Below are 21,256 nucleotides of genomic sequence, written 5' to 3' on the forward strand. Positions count from 1 at the left end.
CTGGCCGGGTGGTGCCAGAGTAACAACCTGCCCCTCAACGTAATCAAGACTAAGGAGATGATTTTGGACTACAGGAAAAGGAGCACCGAGCACGTCCCCATTCTCATCGACGGGGCTGTAGTGGAGCAGGTTGAGAGCTTCAAATTCCTTGGTGTCCACATCAACAACAAACTAGATTGGTCCAAACACACACAGACAGTCGTGAAGAGGGCACGACAAAGCCTATTCCCTCTCAGCAAACAAAAAATATTTTTGCATGGGTCCTGAGATCCTCAAAAGGTTCTACAGCTGCAACATCAAGAGCATCCTGAGCGGTTGCATCACTGCCTGGTACGGCAATTGCTCTGCCTCCGACCGCAAGGCACTTCAGAGGGTAGTGCGTACGGCCCAGTACATCACTGGGGCAAAGCTGCCTGCATTCCAGGACCTCTACACCATGCTGTGTCAGAGAAAGGCCCTAAAAATGGTTAAAGATCCCAGCCACCCCAGTCATAGACTGTTCTCTCTACTACCACATGGCAAGCGGTACCGGAGAGCCAAGTCTAGGACAAAAAGGCTTCTCAACAGTTTTTACCCCCAAGCCATAAGACTCCTGGTTACCTGGACTATTTTCATTGTGTGCCCCCAACCCCTCTTTTACGCTGCTGCTACTCTGTTTGTCTTATATGCATAGTCACTTTAACTAAAAATTCATGTACATGCTACCTAAATTGGCCCGACCAACCAGTGCTCCCGCACATTGGCTAACTGGGCTATCTGCATTGTGTCCCACCACCTGCCAACCCCTCTTTTTACGCTTCTGCTACTCGCTGTTCATCATATATGCATTGTCACTTTAACGACACCTACATGTACATACTACCTCAATAAGCCTGACTAACAGGTGTCTGTATATAGCCTTGCTACTCTTTTTTCACATGTCTTTTTACTGTTGTTTTATTTCTTTACTTACCTACACAGACACACACCTTTTTTTTCGCACCATTGGTTAGAGCCTGTAAGTAAGCATTTCACTGTAAGGTCTATTACACCTGTTGTATTCGGCGCACGTGACAAACTGATTCGATTTGAAATGGTCAAGTGTACAGTAACAGTGCAAACATGACAAACAGTAGCAGCATTGGTAACAGGTTATGTACATACAGTGCCTTGCGAAAGTATTCGGCCCCCTTGAACTTTGCAACCTTTTGCCACATTTCAGGCTTCAAACATAAAGATATAAAACTGTATTTTTTTGTGAAGAATCAACAACAAGTGGGACACAATCATGAAGTGGAACGACATTTATTGGATATTTCAAACTTTTTTAACAAATCAAAAACTGAAAAATTGGGCGTGCAAAATTATTCAGCCCCTTTACTTTCAGTGCAGCAAACTCTCTCCAGAAGTTCAGTGAGGATCTCTGAATGATCCAATGTTGACCTAAATGACTAATGATGATAAATACAATCCACCTGTGTGTAATCAAGTCTCCGTATAAATGCACCTGCACTGTGATAGTCTCAGAGGTCCGTTAAAAGCGCAGAGAGCATCATGAAGAACAAGGAACACACCAGGCAGGTCCGAGATACTGTTGTGAAGAAGTTTAAAGCCGGATTTGGATACAAAAAGATTTGCCAAGCTTTAAACATCCCAAGGAGCACTGTGCAAGCGATAATATTGAAATGGAAGGAGTATCAGACCACTGCAAATCTACCAAGACCTGGCCGTCCCTCTAAACTTTCAGCTCATACAAGGAGAAGACTGATCAGAGATGCAGCCAAGAGACCCATGATCACTCTGGATGAACTGCAGAGATCTACAGCTGAGGTGGGAGACTCTGTCCATAGGACAACAATCAGTCGTATATTGCACAAATCTGGCCTTTATGGGAGTGGCAAGAAGAAAGCCATTTCTTAAAGATATCCATAAAAAGTGTCGTTTTAAAGTTTGCCACAAGCCACCTGGGAGACACACCAAACATGTGGAAGAAGGTGCTCTGGTCAGATGAAACCAAAATTGAACTTTTTGACAACAATGCAAAACGTTATGTTTGGCGTAAAAGCAACACAGCTGAACACACCATCCCCACTGTCAAACATGGTGGTGGCAGCATCATGGTTTGGCCTGCTTTTCTTCAGCAGGGACAGGGAAGATGGTTAAAATTGATGGGAAGATGGATGGAGCCAAATACAGGACCATTCTGGAAGAAAACCTGATGGAGTCTGCAAAAGACCTGAGACTGGGACGGAGATTTGTCTTCCAACAAGACAATGATCCAAAACATAAAGCAAAATCTACAATGGAATGGTTCAAAAATAAACATATCCAGGTGTTAGAATGGCCAAGTCAAAGTCCAGACCTGAATCCAATCGAGAATCTGTGGAAAGAACTGAAAACTGCTTGCTGTTCACAAATGCTCTCCATCCAACCTCACTGAGCTCGAGCTGTTTTGCAAGGAGGAATGGGAAAAAATGTCAGTCTCTCGATGTGCAAAACTGATAGAGACATACCCCAAGCGACTTACAGCTGTAATCGCAGCAAAAGGTGGCGCTACAAAGTATTAACTTAAGGGGGCTGAATAATTTTGCACGCCCAATTTTTCAGATTTTGATTTGTTAAAAAAGTTTGAAATATCCAATAAATGTCGTTCCACTTCATGATTGTGTCCCACTTGTTGTTGGTTCTTCACAAAAAAATACAGTTTTATATCTTTATGTTTGAAGCCTGAAATGTGGCAAAAGGTCGCAAAGTTCAAGGGGGCCGAATACTTTCGCAAGGCACTGTATGTCCTGGAGAATAAAGAAGATAAATACTAAACGCACAGCACACTATGTATTCTAAGAATGCTTACACTATGGGGTAAGCTGCCACGCACACACACCAGGGTTTTAGGAGTACATATAATTGGGATTACATAATCCTGAACAAAAGTCAGGTTAACTATTTACCAATTAGTAAGATTTAGTCTATATAGTACAGGTATGTTCTATTCAGTAGCCTAACTGATTAGGTCAAACTGATGCCACCTGCATACACAGCCCACACAGACACAAACTTCCCCACCCACACACACAGCCTAACACAGACACACATTTCTCAATAAGTCTGAATGTAGAAGGTTGCAATACTAGTCTAAAAACACAGCTTACTTCTAAGGTAGGGCTACACCTGAGTTGGGTTACATTGTAATGTTATGTTGGGTCTTGATGAGTTAATAGAGTGATGGGAGGGTAAACTGCACCATTTCCAGAAAATAATTAGCCTAGGCTGAAACAGAGTGAGCTTCCTGCTAGCCACCTGCACAGCAAGATAGATGGGACACATTTTAAATTCACAGGTATTTAGCTTTTATCAATTTGTATGTCTGTAGCCACTGAATTCTGGTAGTTTACACTTGAAATAATAAAAACATCAATCACAAAATTCCCGGATTGCACAGTACAGCCTCTGCAGATCAGAGACTGACAGATGCGTATCTTTATTCCCAGTCATGTGAAATCCATAGATTAGAGCCAAATGAATTATTTCAATTTACTGATTTCCTTATATGAACTGTAAAATCAGTCAAATCTTTGAAATTGTCGCATGTTGCGTTTTTTATATTTTTATTCAGTATAGAATTCTCGCATAGCGTCCATTGTTTATCGCGTCACCTATAAATGGTAGCAGTGGTGGAAAAAGTACCCAATTGTCATACCCGAGTAGAAGTAAAGATACCTTAATAGAAAATGACTCAAGTGAAAGTCACCCAGTAAAAGTCTCTAAAAGTATTTGGTTTTAAATATTTTTAAATATCAAAAGTAAAAGTATAAATAATTTCAAATTCCTTATTAAGCAAACCAGACGACACCATTTTTTCCCCCTTAAATTTACGGATGGGCATGCTGCAACCCTCAGACAATTTACAAGATATGCATGTATTTAGTGAGTCTGCCAGATAAGAGGCAGTAGCGATGTTCTCTTGATAATGTTGTGAAATATACAATTTTCCTATCCTGCTAAGCATTCAAAATGTAACCAATAATTTTGGGTGTCAGGGAAAAATGTATTGAGTAAAAATTACATAATTTTCTTTAGTAATGTAGTGAAGTAAAAAGGTAAAGTTTTAAAGTACTTAAAATTAAGTAGTTTTTGGGGGTATCTGTACTTTACAATTTATATTTTTTTTACATCACTGAATAGTAGGCAAAAATAGCTGATATTCAAATATGGGAGGTGCTACCAAAATGAACAAATTGCACAGAACAGCGCAATTGCAAATTAGATGAAGCATTGTCAGTATGGATGAGCCTAGTATATTGGTATTTGTTGTTTAGGGCATACGTTATTACTAAACAGCACATTCTAAGTAATATATAGTATGATTAGTACACAGTATGCAGTTTAAGGAAGTAGTAGGCAAGCCAGATTTCGGGCACTGCCAGTATCATATTATAACCAGATTCTGATTTACTGAATGTCTTATTGTCATACTCAATAAAAAACAATGTGATGCATGGAACATAATGAATCAATAAATAGTATATCAAGAAGTTATGAGAAGTGTTACCTTGCATACCCTGCATCCTTGCCAATTGTAAACAGTGTCAATAGTGTACAATATAGTGTTGAGCATTGACAGTACCTAACCTAACCACCTCTTTTCCCCCAATCACTCTCTCAGGCGAAGGACATCTCACTGTAGGCCACAGGAGCATTGTGAAGCCAGCGGGACCCAATGTGTGGAGAGATGACCAACCCATAGCTATAGATGAGGGGATTGGAACCGCAACCCAGCATGTTATTGTGATAGAGGTTAGTGTCATAGTGTAACATTAGAAATTACAGTACATCAAATGTGTCCCGTTTTATTTCAGAAATGGTCCACTCAGCTATTAAAATCAAATAACATTTTATTTGCCACATGCGCCGAATACAACGGGTGTAGACTTCACCATGAAAATAGTAACACACGAGGAATACAATATACTAGAATGGAGCTAAACAAAAAAAGAAACTTCCCTTTTTCAGGACCCTGTCTTTCAAAGATATTTTGTAAATATCCAAATAACTTCACAGATCTTCATTGTAAAGGGTGTAAACACTGTTTCCCATGCTTGTTCAATGAACCAGAAACAATTAATGAACATGCACCCGTGGAACGGTCGTTAAGACACTAATAGCTTACAGACGGTAGGCAATTAAGGTCACAATTATGAAAACTTAGGACACTAAAGAGGCCATTCTACTGACTCTGAAAAACACCAAAAGAAAGATGCCCAGAGTCCCTGCTCATCTGCGTGAACGTGCCTTAGGCAAGCTGCATGGAGGCATGAGGACTGCACATGTGGCCAGGGCAATAAATTGCAATGTCCGTACTGTGAGACGCCTAAGACAGCGCTACAGGGAGACAGGATGGACAGCTGATCATCCTCGCAGTGGCAGACCACGTGTAAGGGTCAGTGCAGATAGTCCGGTAACCAATTAATTAACTATTTCGCACTCTTATGGTTATTTAGCACTCTTATGGTTATTTAGCAGTCTTGTGGCTTGGGGGTAGAAGCTACAGTGTCGATGCTCTGGTACCGTTTACAGACTATGGCTTGGTTGGCTGGAGGCTTTGCTCTACCCTCTTTCTCCTGTAGTCCAATATCAGTTCCTTGGTTTTACTGACATTGAGGGAGATGTTGTTGTCCTAGCACCACAAAGGCCTATCACCGCCGTGCCGTCAGCGAACTTGATGATGGTGTTGGAGTCGTGAACAGGGAGTACAGGAGGGGACTAAGCACACACCTATGAGAAGCCCCGTGTTGAGGGTCAGAGTGGCAGAGGTGTTGTTGCCTACCCTCACCACATGGTACCGGCCCGTCAGGAAGGCCAGGATCCAGTTGCAGAGGAAAGTGTCCAGTTCCAGGTATTCACGGATCCACCGGTACCTGAATTCCCGAGCGGTTCCGGATCCAGAATTCTAAATAATGTCACTGGTCTGGGTCGGATCTGAAATTGTCTTGGGTATGTGTAATTTTAACTGACTGGTCCGGAAGGATCCGAACGCGACTACTGCGGTAGAGAGAGAGCGAAATGTATGCATTTTAGCTTTTCACAATAGTGGCGCATGTGACTTGTTGTTGGCCAAACATAAGTCATCAAGACGGCAATAGGTTACAGTCATAGTCTCTCTGTGTGGGGCAAAGCTAGCTTAACTAGCTTCTCCCGGTTTGATGCAAGACAGGTAGCCACTACAAAATCCTATTGCATGATAAATAACCTATGGCAGCTATTAGTTCGGAACGGGCCTCTATATTGAAAAATAAATTATGCATATCCGGTCTGGATGGAAAAGCCCCAGGTCCAATTTGGAATGGGTCCAACTTTTTGGACCAATGAAGGCCTCTAGTCCCAGGGTCCCCAGCTTTGGGATTAGCTTGGAGGGGACTATGGTGTTAGACTACAGCTCGGCGTTCATGAACCGCATTCTCAGATACTTATTTCCCCTCTTGTTCAGGGGGGAGAGGTCAGTGTGAAGTGCCATTGAGATTGCGTCATCTGTGGATCTGTTGGAGCAGTATGCGAATTTTAAGTGGGTCCATGTGGTCTGGGATAATGGTGTTTGTGTGTCATGACCAGCCTTTTAAAGCAATTCATGATTACAGGTGTGAGTGCTACTGGGCGATAGTCATTTAGGCAGGTAACCTTGGAGTTCTTGAGAACAGAGACAATAGTGGTCAGCTTGAAACATGTTGGGATTACAGACTGGGATTGAAAATGTCAGAAGGCACTTGCAAGCTGGTCTGCGCATGCTTTGAGAAGATTCCATTTGGCCCGGAGGCCTTGTGAGTGTTGACGGCCACAAAGAGCGAGATTACAGTCATCCGGAACAACTGGGGCTTTCACAAAAGACTCAGTGTTGTATTCCTCGAAGCGAGCATAAAAGGTATTTAGCTCGTTTGGAAGTTCTGCATCACTGGGTGTCTAACAGCTGGGTTTCCCTTTGTAATCTGTTGTCATCTGCAAGCCCTGCCACATACGACGAGCATCAGAGCCGGTGGAATAGGATTCCACCTTCCTCCAATGTTGTCCTTTTAATGTCTCCTCCAAGCTCGTAGTGTGCTTTCTTGTGTGTGTCCATGTCTGTGTCCCATTCCATGTAAGAAGTAGTTCTAGCCTTTATCCCAGTGCAGATATTGCATTTAATCAATGTTTTTTGGCGGGTTTGGATACGTTCGTATGATCACTGTGGGGTCTACTTCGTCTATGCACTTATAGATGAATCCCGTGCCTAATGTGTCAAACTCCTGAATGCTATCAGATGAATCCTGGAACATATCCCACATATACATATCCCATATCCCAATTTGCTTACACGTACATCCTAATTTATCTGCCATAGGGGAGCTTGTGAGACTTCCCTATGACATTGTTATCCTATTCAAATCATGTACCGGTAATAACCTCCTCTTTTGTGTCAGTCTGCAGATTCAGAGGCTGCAGGTCCTGAAGGATCGTCTCTGGTCAAGCAGGAGAGGACTGAAGGAGAGGACCCACGACACAGCGGAGACACCCAAACTAGAGCAGTGGCTACAGTGGCACCACCTGAAGCCACGGTGGACCTCACCACCGCCAGCTCACCCCAGCCCAGGACTGGACGTAGCATCACGGAGGTCAGTGGAGCGCCGAACACCGTCCTCAAGTCAGAGAGAGACGCCGAGACTTTAACTGTAACACACAGGCTATTACCAACAGGATCTGATCACAGATCAGACCCAGACAGACTTGGGAAACTGGGCTGTCCTCCTGCTCCTGGCTCAGAGTATTTACCGGTATTTCACCAGAGCCAGAGGATGGTTTACTCCCTTGGTGACACGTTAGACTCTGGCGGTGATGATCCGTCTTGTTCTTACACTACAGAGATGGACCTTGGCAACATGCCCATGGGTTTAGAGAGACCGACTGCTCTGTCTAGAGGTTACTGGAACGGGTACAGTAGTAGTGTATACTCTGAAGGGTGCCAAGATAAGAAAGGAGAGGTTACAGTGGTAGATGATGTAACTGTGAAAGTGGAGGGCGACGCTCCTCTGACATGGAATGTAGACGAGACTCACTTAGAAGAACACTCACAAGGCAGAGATTTCTTAGATTACAGGGGAATCTTAGAGACAAATCATATTGTTGCCACCAACTCCCCTTTACACTCTTTCAGGGAAAGCGACCCAGTGTCCACATCAATGGCACCTTCTGATTCACACGGCTGTGTCCTTTTCGATCAGGTATTGAACTCAGAGGACCAAAGGGCGTGGGGAGGGGGACCGACATCAGACAATAGTCAAGAGAAGGTGTTCCTCTGTAAGTTCTGCAACAAAGGCTTCAGCTGCCCCCAGAAGGTGGAGATCCATCAGAGGGTCCACACAGGGATGAAACCCTTCAGCTGTAGCCAGTGTGAGAAGAGGTTCTCCCAGTCTGGTGATCTGAAGAGGCACCAGAGGGTCCACACAGGGGAGAAACCATTCAGCTGCCCCCAGTGTGAGAAGAGGTTCTCCCTGGCTGGCAACCTGAAGATGCACCTGAAGGTCCACATGGGAGAAAGACCGTTCGCCTGTACGCACTGTGGGAAGAGGTTCTCAGAAAGGAGCTATCTCAGGATACACCAGCAGAAAAAACATTCTACTCTATAACATAGAAAAGAATCATTCCACTCGATAGCTTGTGATGTTTAGATCAAACCCTGCATAAAGAAGATACTTTTTTTTTAAAGATCTACAAACGCATTTGGAATAACAAGATTAATAAACAGATTTCAGTGTCGACTATTCCTGGGTAGAATATTGCATACAGACATTGTGATACATAAGGCATATACACTAAGTGTACAAAACATTAGGAACACCTTCCTAATATTGAGTTGCACCTCCTTTTGCCCTCAGAACAGCCTCAATTCGTCTTTCCCATTAACCCTCAATGGCACACCTACACAATCCATGTCTCAATTGTCTCAAGGCTTAAAAATCCTTCTTTGACCTGTCTCCTCCCCTTCATCTACACTGATTGATGTGGATTTAACAAGTGACTTCAATAAGTGGTCATAGCTCTCACCTGGCGTCACCTGGTCAGTCTGTCAAGGAAATAATGAGTATTCCTAATGTTTTGTACACAGTGTAGAAGCCTAAAGAGACTGTTACATATTATTTTTGTACTCTGCTATATGATGTTCACAAATGCCTGTTTTCATTACTTCCGTTCAATTACTTAATTTTTTACCCCAAGATACTTTTTAATTAAAAAATAAATGGAGATATCAAGTTTGTGCAGAGTTTTAGTTGAGACATTTCATTTACATTTTAGTCATTTAGCAGATGCTCTTATCCAGAGCGACTTACAATCAGTGCATTCATCTTAAGATGGCTGGGTGAGAACCAAGTATCAAAGTCGTAGTAAATCAGGGCTCAACATTCAGGGGGAATTGCAGCTGCTGATTTGGCGTCGTTTTTTTAACTTGCTCCTCAAGAAATGCTGTCGGCCATGACGGAAGCCATACTTGAGATGGCTTGGGGGGGTGTGGTTTAATGTGGGTGTTTCTTGTGTTTGTCCTTGCCACCACCAAGACACACTCATATGTCAGAACCTTGACTGCAGCAGCCCCCCCCCCCCTCACAACAAACAAACCTCCTGCTTGTTGAGTACAACAACTACAGGCAGATGATAGATGTATGGTGAGATGCTGGAGGAAGCTTTGAATAGGTCAGTAGCCTACAGTGTAAAAATGTGATTGCTAAATTTATGTAAATATTCTAAACTAAGTATTTTGATAACTTTCAAATGTAGTAACATGTCCATGTAGAATAAACAACACTTTAAATAAAACCAAAGAAGCAGTATTCTGCTAATATAACAATGTGAACCTTTGACCTTTCATTGTCGTTCCCAGCCGATACAGATACACTGCCTATCTGCATTTTGTCTGGCGGTAATGTGGCTGCCTTAGCAAACATGTCAGTGGTCATACCTTCCTGTGTCGTGTCCCGTATAAAACAGGAGTTCCCTGAACCTGGTGCAGAATACACAGTTTCTCCCTCCCCATATTGACTGATAACTTTTCCTTGCATTGTCTTTTTTTAATTATTGAATGAAATGGTATCTAGTAACATTTTTATGCCGAGTGCCAGGTCTCTGTCCATTCAGAGACGTCAGTATCAAGCCCGTCTGTCGGTCAGGACTCCATCACATCATCTTGCAAGTCTCCAAGTGATGGCTCCATAGATGCATCTGTCAACGTATACACAGTCACTGTTCTATTACCAATGGCAGTTAGGTTTGGTGATATCTGACAAACATACTGTGTTGAAGTTTTAACAGGTCAGACTAAACCTGCCTAATTATGGTCTACCTATCGACAACCGTTGTTGAGCAAACGAGGTGACGCTGGAGGTGAGGTCTTTGCCATTGTAGATCAGGTTGGTGGCACCTTAATTGGCGGGATGGGCTCATGGTAACAGCTGGACTGGATTAAGTTGAATGGTATCAAATACATCAAACTTACCATTCGCGCGCCGTTATTATGAGTCGTCCTCCACTCCGCAGCCTCCATTGATACAAACACACACAGAGCACTGATTACATTATCAATAGTGGTTATGATTAGCGTGGTGGAACCAACCTGATCGCTGAGTATGTCTTTCTATTTCACTTCAGATATATGTGACGTAAAATAGAATGGTAAACGCAGCGATCAGGCTGGTTCCACCAGGCTAGGTTATGATGGTGAATTGGGGGGAAAAAATGGCTAAACAGTTTTGACCAGGTCAAATTTGACCAACCTGATTCAAGTGTCCTCCCTGTTCAATTTATAGGAATGCTCACAGCGAGCGCATGTCTGCGTGATGTTGAGGGTCCCCTTGCTGGTCTTCTGTATGTTGGCTGTTCGGCTGCAAACTGGACATTTCTCAAACAACTGCAGCAGGCAATCCTTATAAACAATTGACTTCCTCATATCATGAGGTGGGGTTGACTGGGAGGGCCTGTGACAGCGTTATACAATAGACAGCCAAGGGGTTAATTGCATTTTGTTATAAAGAGAGGAGAACGCTTTTGATAATGCACTTCACAACCAAAATGATCTACTACTTGTATCTGCTTGGCTGAGTAATGAAGCTACCAGCTTATCAAACCGGGTATTTTTTTTAACATAACACACATTTACCATTGTTGATGAAGCAGTCTGTCACCAGGGTACTAACTCGGGGTCAAGCTAATTCTAGGTTGTTACCACAGCCACAAAGTCAGAAACTCAGCCTATTTCTAAAATGTATCTTTATTAAAATGTTATTTTAAACCTAACCTTTGTCACAATGCTAAACTTTTGCCTAACCCTAACCTTAAATTAAGACCAAAAAGCAAAATAATAAAACGTTTAAAAAAACGTTGTTTTTTTTTCAACTCTGTTTTAGATGAGACTGACTTATTTCTAAAAGAAAATGTTAATGTAATCTTTATTTAACTAGGCAAGTCAGTTAAGAACAAATTCTTATTTACACAAGACGGCCTATCCCGTGGAGTTTTCAACCGTGATGGAGAGGTCTTGGAGCGGGCAGGCCTTCCCCGGGAAGATAAGCAGCTCCGTCTTGTCGAGGTTGAACTTGAGATCGTGGGCTGACATCCAAGCTGAGATGTCTGCCAGGCACGCAGAGAGACGTGTTGGTGTGGTTTTCACATGGTGTATTCAACACTTGTTTATGTTTAATGAACACAAAATGGGACTTTTCATTCTAAGACTTTCATTGAAACTGTCTTTAATATACATCACATCTGATCTCACCCTATTCTGCATACACCCAACAGCGCTTTATAACCAATATACACTTAAATATAAATAAATATACCTGCACACTAACAAACACCTACTGTACACGTCAAAATAGTTTAGTCAGGTTTGTCTGATGACTCATTTTTACCCACATATTTATGTCCACCATGATGGGTTTAGCAACAAAGTCATTCTGTAACTACAGTATAGGACTCAAACATAGTGGGGATGGGTAAACACTCCATGTTGACTGTGTTTATTACCTGTGTGCACGTACCTGAGGGAGTGTATGTATGTGTAATCTGTATCACCTGTCTCTTCCAGGAGGAGGAGGGTCCAGAGGTGCTGCTGGTGAAGGAGGAGGGGTATGAGGAGGGTCTGGGGAACCCTGAGGAGGAAAACCATCCGACACCACCTCCTGAACCCACCGTGGAACCAGCTGAGCAGAACAGGACCACACACAGTCTCAATGAGGTGAGCCCACTGTAAACTACTGTCTGAATGGTATTCGTTCAGGGCCCGTATCCACAAAGCCTCTCAGAGTGGGAGTGCTGATCTAGGATCAGTTTAACTCCTTTAGATAAAAATGAATAAGACCTATTTACACATATGGGGGGACCTGATCCTTGATCAGCGCTTTGTGGATATGGCCCCAGGTCTTGATTTATTTTGTCTTAAGTGTGGGACCATGCCTTTGAATGACCAAACCATTAAGTGTCAAGTAATCAAGTTATTTGCATAGTATCAAATCAACTAAAGTTCGCATAGTACTTATAGCAATCCCTCATTGCATGATCAGAAGATGCTCCATAGCAGGGTGCTCATATTCGATTTCTTGATCCAACATCCTCACACTCTGTATCTCTTACAGTCAGTAGACATGGAGGATGGGAAGCCTGATCTGCTGATAGTCAAAGAGGAGACAATAGAAGATGGACCAGAGAACATTGACCTGCTGAGTGGACTAAAGATGGGGGAGCAAGGTAAGGGAGACATACATATACAGAACATAATAGATACACTTCAATGGGAATAGTGATGCACCTGGCTATTATTTTTTTCTTTATTCATAAAATTAAATCAATACAACTTATGTTTACATACAAAAACCCACATTATAATGTATGTTATAAAAACATTTATGCAGAGTTATCTTCCATGTTTTTAAGATTTTCTGACCTCTTCCTGCAGGTGGTTGGCTGGAGGCTAACAGAGGAGACTGGGGGGCCATCTTGGATTCCCAGACGGGTGCAGTCAATAGCCCGGGGGACGACATCACTGAGCAGGCCAGGACCAGAGGTGACATAGTGGAGGTCAGTGGATGGGACAGCATCCTAAACTCTGGGCTGGGGAACAACACTGTTAACCACAACCAGAAACAGACAGTCGAACACAAAACAACAGCCGATCATAGTCTCCATGACAACAGACTGGCTGAGACCAGAGTGAGGCATAGATTTGGTCTGCGGGGACGGGGAGGTGTCTGTATTCGGCTGGAGAGAACAGACACAGACTCGGCTAGCGATGCTCTGTCCTGCTCCTATAGTTGTGATTCAGAGAGACTGATGGCGCCTCAGGTTAACCCCCTACCAGGTGCTGCCTTCAGCCTGCCTTCTATAGGATCTATCAACAGGAACATGGACCCTACGACAACACAGACACTTCCTGGTTAGGCTGCCAACTGTGCAAGGACAGTTTTTCACACTCCTCCAACCTGAAGAGGCAAATGGGAGTCCACACAGGAGAAACCCTTAGGCTTCCCCAGTGTGAGGAAAGGTTTTCCCATCAGCGCGACTGCTGAAAATGCACCTGAAGGTCCACACGAGAGAGAGGCTGTTCACTTGTAGGCACTGCAGGTTTTCAGAGGAGCTACACTATACATACAAAAGTATGTGGACACACCTTCAAATTAGTGGATTAGGCTATTTTAGCCACACCCGTTATGACAGGTGTATAAAATTGAGCACACAGCCATGCAATCTCTATAGACAAACATTGGCAGTAGAATGGCCTTACGGAAAAGCTCAGTGACTTTCAATATGGCACCGTCATAAGATGCCACCTTTCCAACAAGTCAAATCGTCAAATTTCTGCCCAGCTAGAGCTGCCCCTGTCAACCGTAAGTGCTCTTATTGTGATGTAGAAACGTCTAGTAGCAACAACGGATCAGCCGTGAAGGAGTGGGCTACACAAGCTCACAGAACGGGGCCGCAGAGTGCTGAAAGCACGTAGCGCGTAAAAATAATCTGTCCTCAGTTGCAACACTCCCTACCGAGTTTCAAACATCCTCTGGAAGCAACTTCAGCACATGAACTGTTCCATTGGAAGATTCATGAAATGGGTTTCCATGGCCGAGCAGCTGCGCACAAGCCTAAGATCACCATGCGCAATGCCAAGTGTCTGCTGAAGTTGTGTAAAGCTCGCAGCCATTGGACTCTGGTGCACTGGAAACGCATTCTCTGGAGTAATGAATCACACGTTACCATCTGGCAGTCCAACGGCAAATCTGGGTTTGGTGGATGCCAGGAGAACGCTACCTGTCCCAATGCGTAGTGCCAACTGTAAAGTTAGGTGGAGGAGGAATAATGGTCTGGGGCTGTTTTTCATGGTTCGGGCAAGGCCCCTTACTTTCAGTGAAGGGGAATTTTAACGATGTAGCATACAATGACATTCTAAACTTTGTGGCAACAGTTTGGGGCCCTTTCCTGTTTCAGCAGGACAATGCACAAAGTGAGGTCCATACAGAAATGGTTTGTCAAGATCGCTATGGAAGAACTTGACTAGCCTGCACAAAGCCCTGACCTCAACCCCATCTAACACGTTTGGGATGAATTGGAACACCTACTGCAAGCCAGGCCTAATCGCCCAACATCAGTGCCCGACCTCACTAATGCGCTTGTGGCTGAATGGAAGCCAGTCCCCGCAGCAATGTTCCAACATCTAGTGGAAAGCCTTCCCAGAAGAGTGGAGGCTGTTATAGCAGCAAGGAGGGGATCAACTCCATATTAATGCCCATGATTTCGGAATGAGATGTTTGACGAGCAGGTGTCCACATACTTTTGGTCATGTAGTGTACCTCAGGATACACCAGCAGAAAATCAACTTGAATCAACTCATATAGACAGTTTTTGGCTCCATACTGTTAGGTACTTGAATCAGTGTTCGAGACGGACTTGACTGTGGTTAACATTTGATAATTATCATGTCATGTTTTTGTGTGTAACAGCAAAGAGTTTCTTTCATAAACTTTTGATATGCTCTTCTGTACAATTTGTGTTTACAGTCTGCAGTCCATGAAGACCTGCTGATATCTGGTGTTGCTGGCAGGAGAGACTGGACCTCTGAAGCGGCTGGTCACAAGCCCTGGCTCCTGATCAGGACCCTGAATCAGGAGCCATCGATCTTCCTTCCCGAGTCGGAACGGAGACGGAATTGCGAGGGACCGAGACTCCACCAACACACAGAACACAACCAGTGGACAGGTGGTCTGAACAACCTCAGTCCTGGTGGTCATCAGAGAGACAGAGGCTCCAGTCAGGAATCCAGTCCGCAGCCCAGACCCTTCTCTTCACAGTCTCAGTGCAGGGATGAAGCAGGACCTGGGGCTGATAGAGATAGACCCTCCTGTTCCTATGATACAAACACCACAATATCCATAATGAACAGAGCAGGTCACCCTGAGCTTCAGCCTTTACAGAGAGTGGTGGGAGACCCCCCGGGTGATAGTCTAGCAGCAAGTCTGTCTTCACCTTCAGGGTCTTGTCTAATGCCTGGTGACTGGGTTCATAGAAGTCCTGGGTCTGGGTCTAGCCTTCCTCAGTTACCTCATGGTTACCCCACCAATACAGACAGGGTCAGGATGGATGTTCATCACAAGAGGTACCTAGCCTATAACACAGCACACAATCCCAACAACACCCAAACAATGGCTAGAGGTCAAGGAGGGAGCTCAAAGACTAACCACCTGGGGGCGGTGGCTCCTGCTTCTACCTCCTCTGGTGTCATTGGGTCACAACATGGGAGGCCGAGCATTAGCACAGACGAAGACAAGCCGTACACCTGCCCCACGTGTGGGAAGCGCTTTGCAAAGGCGACCTATGTGAAGAAGCACCAAACCATTCACATCAAGGAGAGGCCCTTCAAGTGTAAGCTGTGTTACAAGAGCTTCTCATTCCTGAGTTATCTTATCAGACATAGGAGTGTCCACAACAGGGAGCAATCATAGCATTGGGTCTTGAGATGTACACAGGAGATATCTGGAAACTATTATTTAGCTGAAATATTATAGTTATCATGTGAAAAGTCCTGGAGTTTTGGGGGGATTACCAAGTCCCTCAGTTGAGCATCTGGGTAAACTCTCATGATACAGACTTGTTGTTTGGTGTGCTAGCATAGCCAAAACACTGTCATGTTACTGAAGAGCAACACTATACTCCCCCTCTGAATTTGGTTTTGCCTATGTTCTATTCATAATAAATATGTCCCTCTTTTTTTACAACACCCCCCTCCCCACACACACACACACACACAATCCGGTTGTACCTGTTCCTTTATTTACTAAAAATAGGTGATCAAAATACACCCTCTTTTTATAACAAGTCAGGTGAGATGAGATGACCCCGAGGTCGCTTTCATTGGGGAAGAGGTCCAAAAACAACCCCTTACTGTGCCCCTTTCCCCTATAACCCTCCCATGGCACTGGGTAGTAGGTAAGAGTTCGCCTTAATCAGATATTTTTCATCCTCCCGTCTATCATCTTCCATATCGTTTATGTGTATTATTGTTATGGATCTCCAATGGTTGTAGCAAACATTGCCACTCAATAATTGATTTCCCCAGCCACACAAGTCATTGCCTGACAAATCAAACTGAATTATTCCGCTGCTCTATCGTTCGCTACGTACTTCAGTCTGAGACGGCCATCATTGAAGTCGTTTGTGACGTCTGTGACAGTCAAAATGAGGGGTGTTTTACAAAACAAAGTTGAATATTTACCATACTGAGGTGATGTAGATGGAATAAAGTCATACTCTTTTCTACTCTATTCTTACTAACACACTGTTCTTTCTAAACAAGTCTGCTCTCCGCTTGAAAGATACTGTAGTTATCATGAAGAGGATTTTATTTTATTAGGATCCCCATTAGCCGACACCAATGGTGAACGTTAGTCTTACTGTGGTCCGACACGTAACGAAAAAGACATTACAGACCAAAGACAATTTACATATATTTAAAAACATTAACGTGAGCGTGCATCTATCAGTTACACACACGTTAGTACATCCACACAACAAGTAGGTCACATGGGGGAGAGGCGTTGTTTCGTGAGGTGTTGCTGTATTTGTTTTTTGATAGCCAGGTTTGCTGTTCACTTGCGCTATATGAAATTGAATGGAGTTCCGTGCAATCATGGCTCTGTATAATACAGTACATTTCCTTGAATTTGTTCTGGACCTGGGAACTGTGAAAAGAACTGTGGTGGTATGTCTGGTGGGGTAAGTGTGTGTGTCAGTGCTGTGTGTAATTTTACTATGCAAGCAATTTGGAATTTCCTTACACATTGTTTGTTATAAAAACAAGTGACGCAGTCAGTCTTTCCTCGACTCTTAGACAAGAGAGACTGGCATGCATAGTATAGATATTAGCCCTCTGATTACAATGAAGAGCAAAATGTTCCGCTCTGGGCCAGTCGCAGCTTAACTAGGTCCTTCTTTGCAGCACTTGACCATATAACCGGACAATAATCAAGATAAGATCAAACTAGAGCCTGCAGGACTTGCTTTGTGGAGTGTAGTGTCAAAAAAAGAAAGCATCTCTTTATCACAGACAGACCACTCTCCATCTTTACAACCATTGAATATATATGTTTTGACCATGACAGTTTAAAATCTAAGGTAACACCAAGTGTACTGAACAACAATATAAACGCAACATGCAACAATTTCAAAGGTTTTATTGAGTTACAGTTCATATAAGGATATCAGTCAATAAAAAACTGAGAATACAGATATGCATCTGTTGGTCACAGATACCTTTAAAAAAAAGTAAGGGCGTGGATCAGAAAACCAGTCAGTATCTGGTGTGACCACCATTTTCCTCATACAGCACGACATCTCCTTTGCATAGAGTTGATCAGGCTGTTGATTGTGGCCTGTGGAATGTTGTCCCATTCCTCTTTAATGGCTCTGCGAAATTGCTGGATATTGGCGTGAACTGGAACACGCTGTCGTACACGTCGATCCAGAGCATCCCAAACATGCTCAACGGGTGACATGTCTGGTGAGTATGCAGGCCATGAAAGAACTGGGACATTTTCAGCTTCTAGGAATTGTGTACAGATCCTTGCAACATGGGGCCATGCATTATCATGCTGAAACATGATGGTGATGGCGGCGGATGAATGGCACGACAATGGGCCTCAGAATCTCGTTACAGTATCCCTGCGCATTCAAATTGCAATCAATAAAATGCAGTTGTGTTTGTTGTCCGTAGCTTATGCCTGCCCATAGCATAACCCCACTGCCACCACGGGGCACTCCGTTCACAACGTTGACATCAGCAAACCGCTTTCCCACACAGCGCCATACACGCTGTCTGAAATCTGCTTGGTACAGTTGAAACCGGGATTAATCCATAAAGAGCACACTTCTCCAGCATGCCAGTGGCCATCGAAGGTGAGCATTTGCCCACTGAAGTCGGTTACGACGCCAAACTGCAGTCAGGTCAAGACCCTGGTGAGGACGATGAGCACGCAGATGAGATTCCCTGAGACAGTTTATGCAGAATTTCTTTGGGTGTGCAAACCCACGGTTTCAGATAATCCCGCAGGTGGTGAAGAAGCCAGAGGGGGAGATGCTGGGCTGTCATGGCTACACGTGGTCTGCGTTTGTAAGGCCGGTTAGACATACTGCCACATTTTCAAAAAAATTACATTGGAGGTGTCTTATGGTAGAGAAATGAACATTCAATTCTCTAGCAACAGCTCTGGTGGACATTCCTGCAGTCAGCCAGCCAATTGCATGCTCCTTCAAAACTTGAGACATCTGTGGCATTGTGTTCTGTGACAAAACTGCACATTGACAAGTGTGGCTGTTTAATCAGCTTCTTGATATACCACACTTGTCAGGTGGGTGAATTATCTTGGCAAAGGAGAAATGCTCACTGACAGGGATGTAAAAAAAATTGGCACAACATTTGAGAAATAAGCTTCATACGCACGTATGAAACATTTCTGGAATCTTTTATTTCAGCTCATGAAACACTTTATATTCTGTGTTTATATTTTTGTTCAATATATATGACTTTGCTCAACTGAAACTGGATACTTACATTCTGTTTTGGATACAAGTATGTTTAAAAAATACACTTGTTTAATTTCATGTATTTTTTGGTTGTTTGTTTGAATATCCCCCCCAACATCGGTTCTGTTTTTTGGAATCCTGTTTCTATCCCACACAGTAGGTGGCTCACTAAATTAAGCGCTGGTAGTGCGTACAGATTCTTAGCACCTGAAACATGCGCACAAGAAGAAAATACATGCCAGACATCGTGCGCGTGTTTACATGGTTCTGTGCATACTTCAGGTGCTAGAAATCTGAATGCACTACCAGCGCTTTGAAAAGTTGATGTAATTATACTTTTTTTGTGGATATATTGTTTCCAGTGGAGATTTTAGCATGTAAATCTTGGTGGGGCAAACTAAAAAATTCCGTTTTTAGATGCATGCCAGCAAAGCCACAACACAGCACTAAACAATACATGCACTATAACGGTGACAAACGGTGCCCACAAACTGTTATGGCCTACACAGAGCTGTCCCAACAGCAGAGTCCCAACAGCAGTCCCAACACCTTCTTACTGCTTCACCTGACTATCAGCGGAGCCTTGTCTGGCAGCAAGTTCATTCAGCCTCATTTACTGCCTTTAAAAAAAACAGCTGATATGGCTGACCTACTTAAACAAATGTGGTTTCTACAGACAATTGAGATGTACAAACTATGGTATAAGGGGACGATGAGCGGATAAGAGTCAATCTGTAATTTCGATTAAAGACATTAATAAGCGAGCTAGGACGGACATAGTAAATTTAACTATTTGTTCAGCACTTTTGAAATGTACCGTGACAGAATTCAGAACATGGGTCGTTCTTACAGTATTCTCGCTGTACACCAAGTCAGAACTGTAGGATAAATAAAGGGGGCATATAAGCAGACAATGAAAGCTCTTATTTGATGATAACATTTCTCTAAAACAGGCTATAGGCTACATGTGCACAACCAAGTCAGAAACAGTAGGCTAAATTATGATGGGAAAGGGGACCAAATTATTGTGGTGAGGCACATGGGCTACTAACTACACAACATGCACTTAGTATTACTTTCTTAGCTACAGTATACATATTTCCCTGGCATATTTCATAATTTATGCAGCAGCATACAATACATTTTTGGACTCACCTTGTGCTGTGCTCACAGGAAGGAGGCGCAAGCGGTCTTTCATGGGAAAATGTTGTCATCAAACTTTGTCGTCATTTTATGGATTTATGGTGCTTTCAAGAAAACTGGGAACTCGGAAAAAAACGATGTCGAATCATAAGGACATCAGTGATATTCAGGTTGGAGCTCTAGAAAGATGCACAAGTTCTCGACTTGCAATTCCGAGTTGGAAGACCATTCAAAATGTATTTTCCCCAGTCAGAGCTTGTTTTTTCCCCGAGTTCCCAGTTACCTTCCCAGTTCTGAGTTTCCAGCGGGGCAGAAGTCATGCTGGATTGACAGAATGGCCAATGTTGAATGTTTATTCAGCTTGGTAAAGAGACCCTTAAACCCTTAAACCCAGAATTGGACCACACACCCACTCCACTGAATAGCAGGCTAGTGATTGCTTTGCAATGCTTGCAGTTAGCTACTGATTCCTAACAACTATTTCTCTTCATTATGAGCCTTCTTGGATGGGCACATCTAATGTAACTCTATGGCAGCACCCAAGGGGCTTGCATTTTCGAGCTCTACCCTTAGATTTTGCGGTGACATAGTGTCCCCATGAGTGACAGAACACTGAGCCAATCACGGCGCAACTAGAGAACATTACCAACCCCTCCGTATTATCCGCTGGCTGACCCACCATCACAGAAAGCACTGAGCTAGGCTGAAACACCTGCATTTTGGAGCTGCCTTACTCAAGAAAGCAAAAAAGAGATAATGTTTGTATGCGGCTTTATTAACTAAATTATTTATTAACTAAATTATTTATTTATTTTACATTGTTTGCAAACTGATATGTGACATGTATTAATGCCAAAATAACATGCAAAACAGGCACAAAAAAGAGCCCCAACTGTTTTTGCTAAACAGGTGGGGCTATGCCCTGTTTTCTTTCTGGCTTTGAGAAATTTCCAAACGAAACACTGGAGGCTATTTGAGTGAAAAATCATACAGTTAGCTTGTTGGCTAACGTTAGCAGACCTCTGAGAAGCCAGCAAGAATAAGCAAGACCTAG

The 21,256-nt window shown here is 43.4% G+C and overlaps 1 protein-coding gene across 3 annotated transcripts in view; it reads left to right on the top strand.

The window, feature by feature from the left end:
- LOC110534636 (uncharacterized) overlaps nucleotides 1-16,802 on the top strand; it is a 40,113-nt gene extending 23,311 nt beyond the window's left edge. The window contains exons 2-7 of one of the 3 annotated variants that reach the window (XM_090187430.1): nucleotides 4,646-4,776; nucleotides 7,431-7,622; nucleotides 12,083-12,232; nucleotides 12,630-12,741; nucleotides 12,950-13,071; nucleotides 15,042-16,802. In XM_090187430.1, coding sequence (XP_090043556.1) covers nucleotides 4,646-4,776; nucleotides 7,431-7,622; nucleotides 12,083-12,232; nucleotides 12,630-12,741; nucleotides 12,950-13,071; nucleotides 15,042-15,983 — 1,649 coding nt within the window. In that variant the 3' untranslated portion in view covers nucleotides 15,984-16,802. Of the gene's footprint in view, nucleotides 1-4,645; nucleotides 4,777-7,430; nucleotides 7,623-8,228; nucleotides 9,267-12,082; nucleotides 12,233-12,629; nucleotides 12,742-12,949; nucleotides 13,072-15,041 lie in introns of those variants that run through there. The other 2 variants (XM_090187432.1, XM_090187431.1) reach the window with 2 other exon arrangements.
- Nucleotides 16,803-21,256: the final 4,454 nt, after the last annotated feature.

Source organism: Oncorhynchus mykiss, chromosome 10 (assembly GCF_057628025.1).
Source record: "Oncorhynchus mykiss isolate SJ-2025 chromosome 10, ASM5762802v1, whole genome shotgun sequence".
NCBI lineage: Eukaryota > Metazoa > Chordata > Actinopteri > Salmoniformes > Salmonidae > Oncorhynchus > Oncorhynchus mykiss.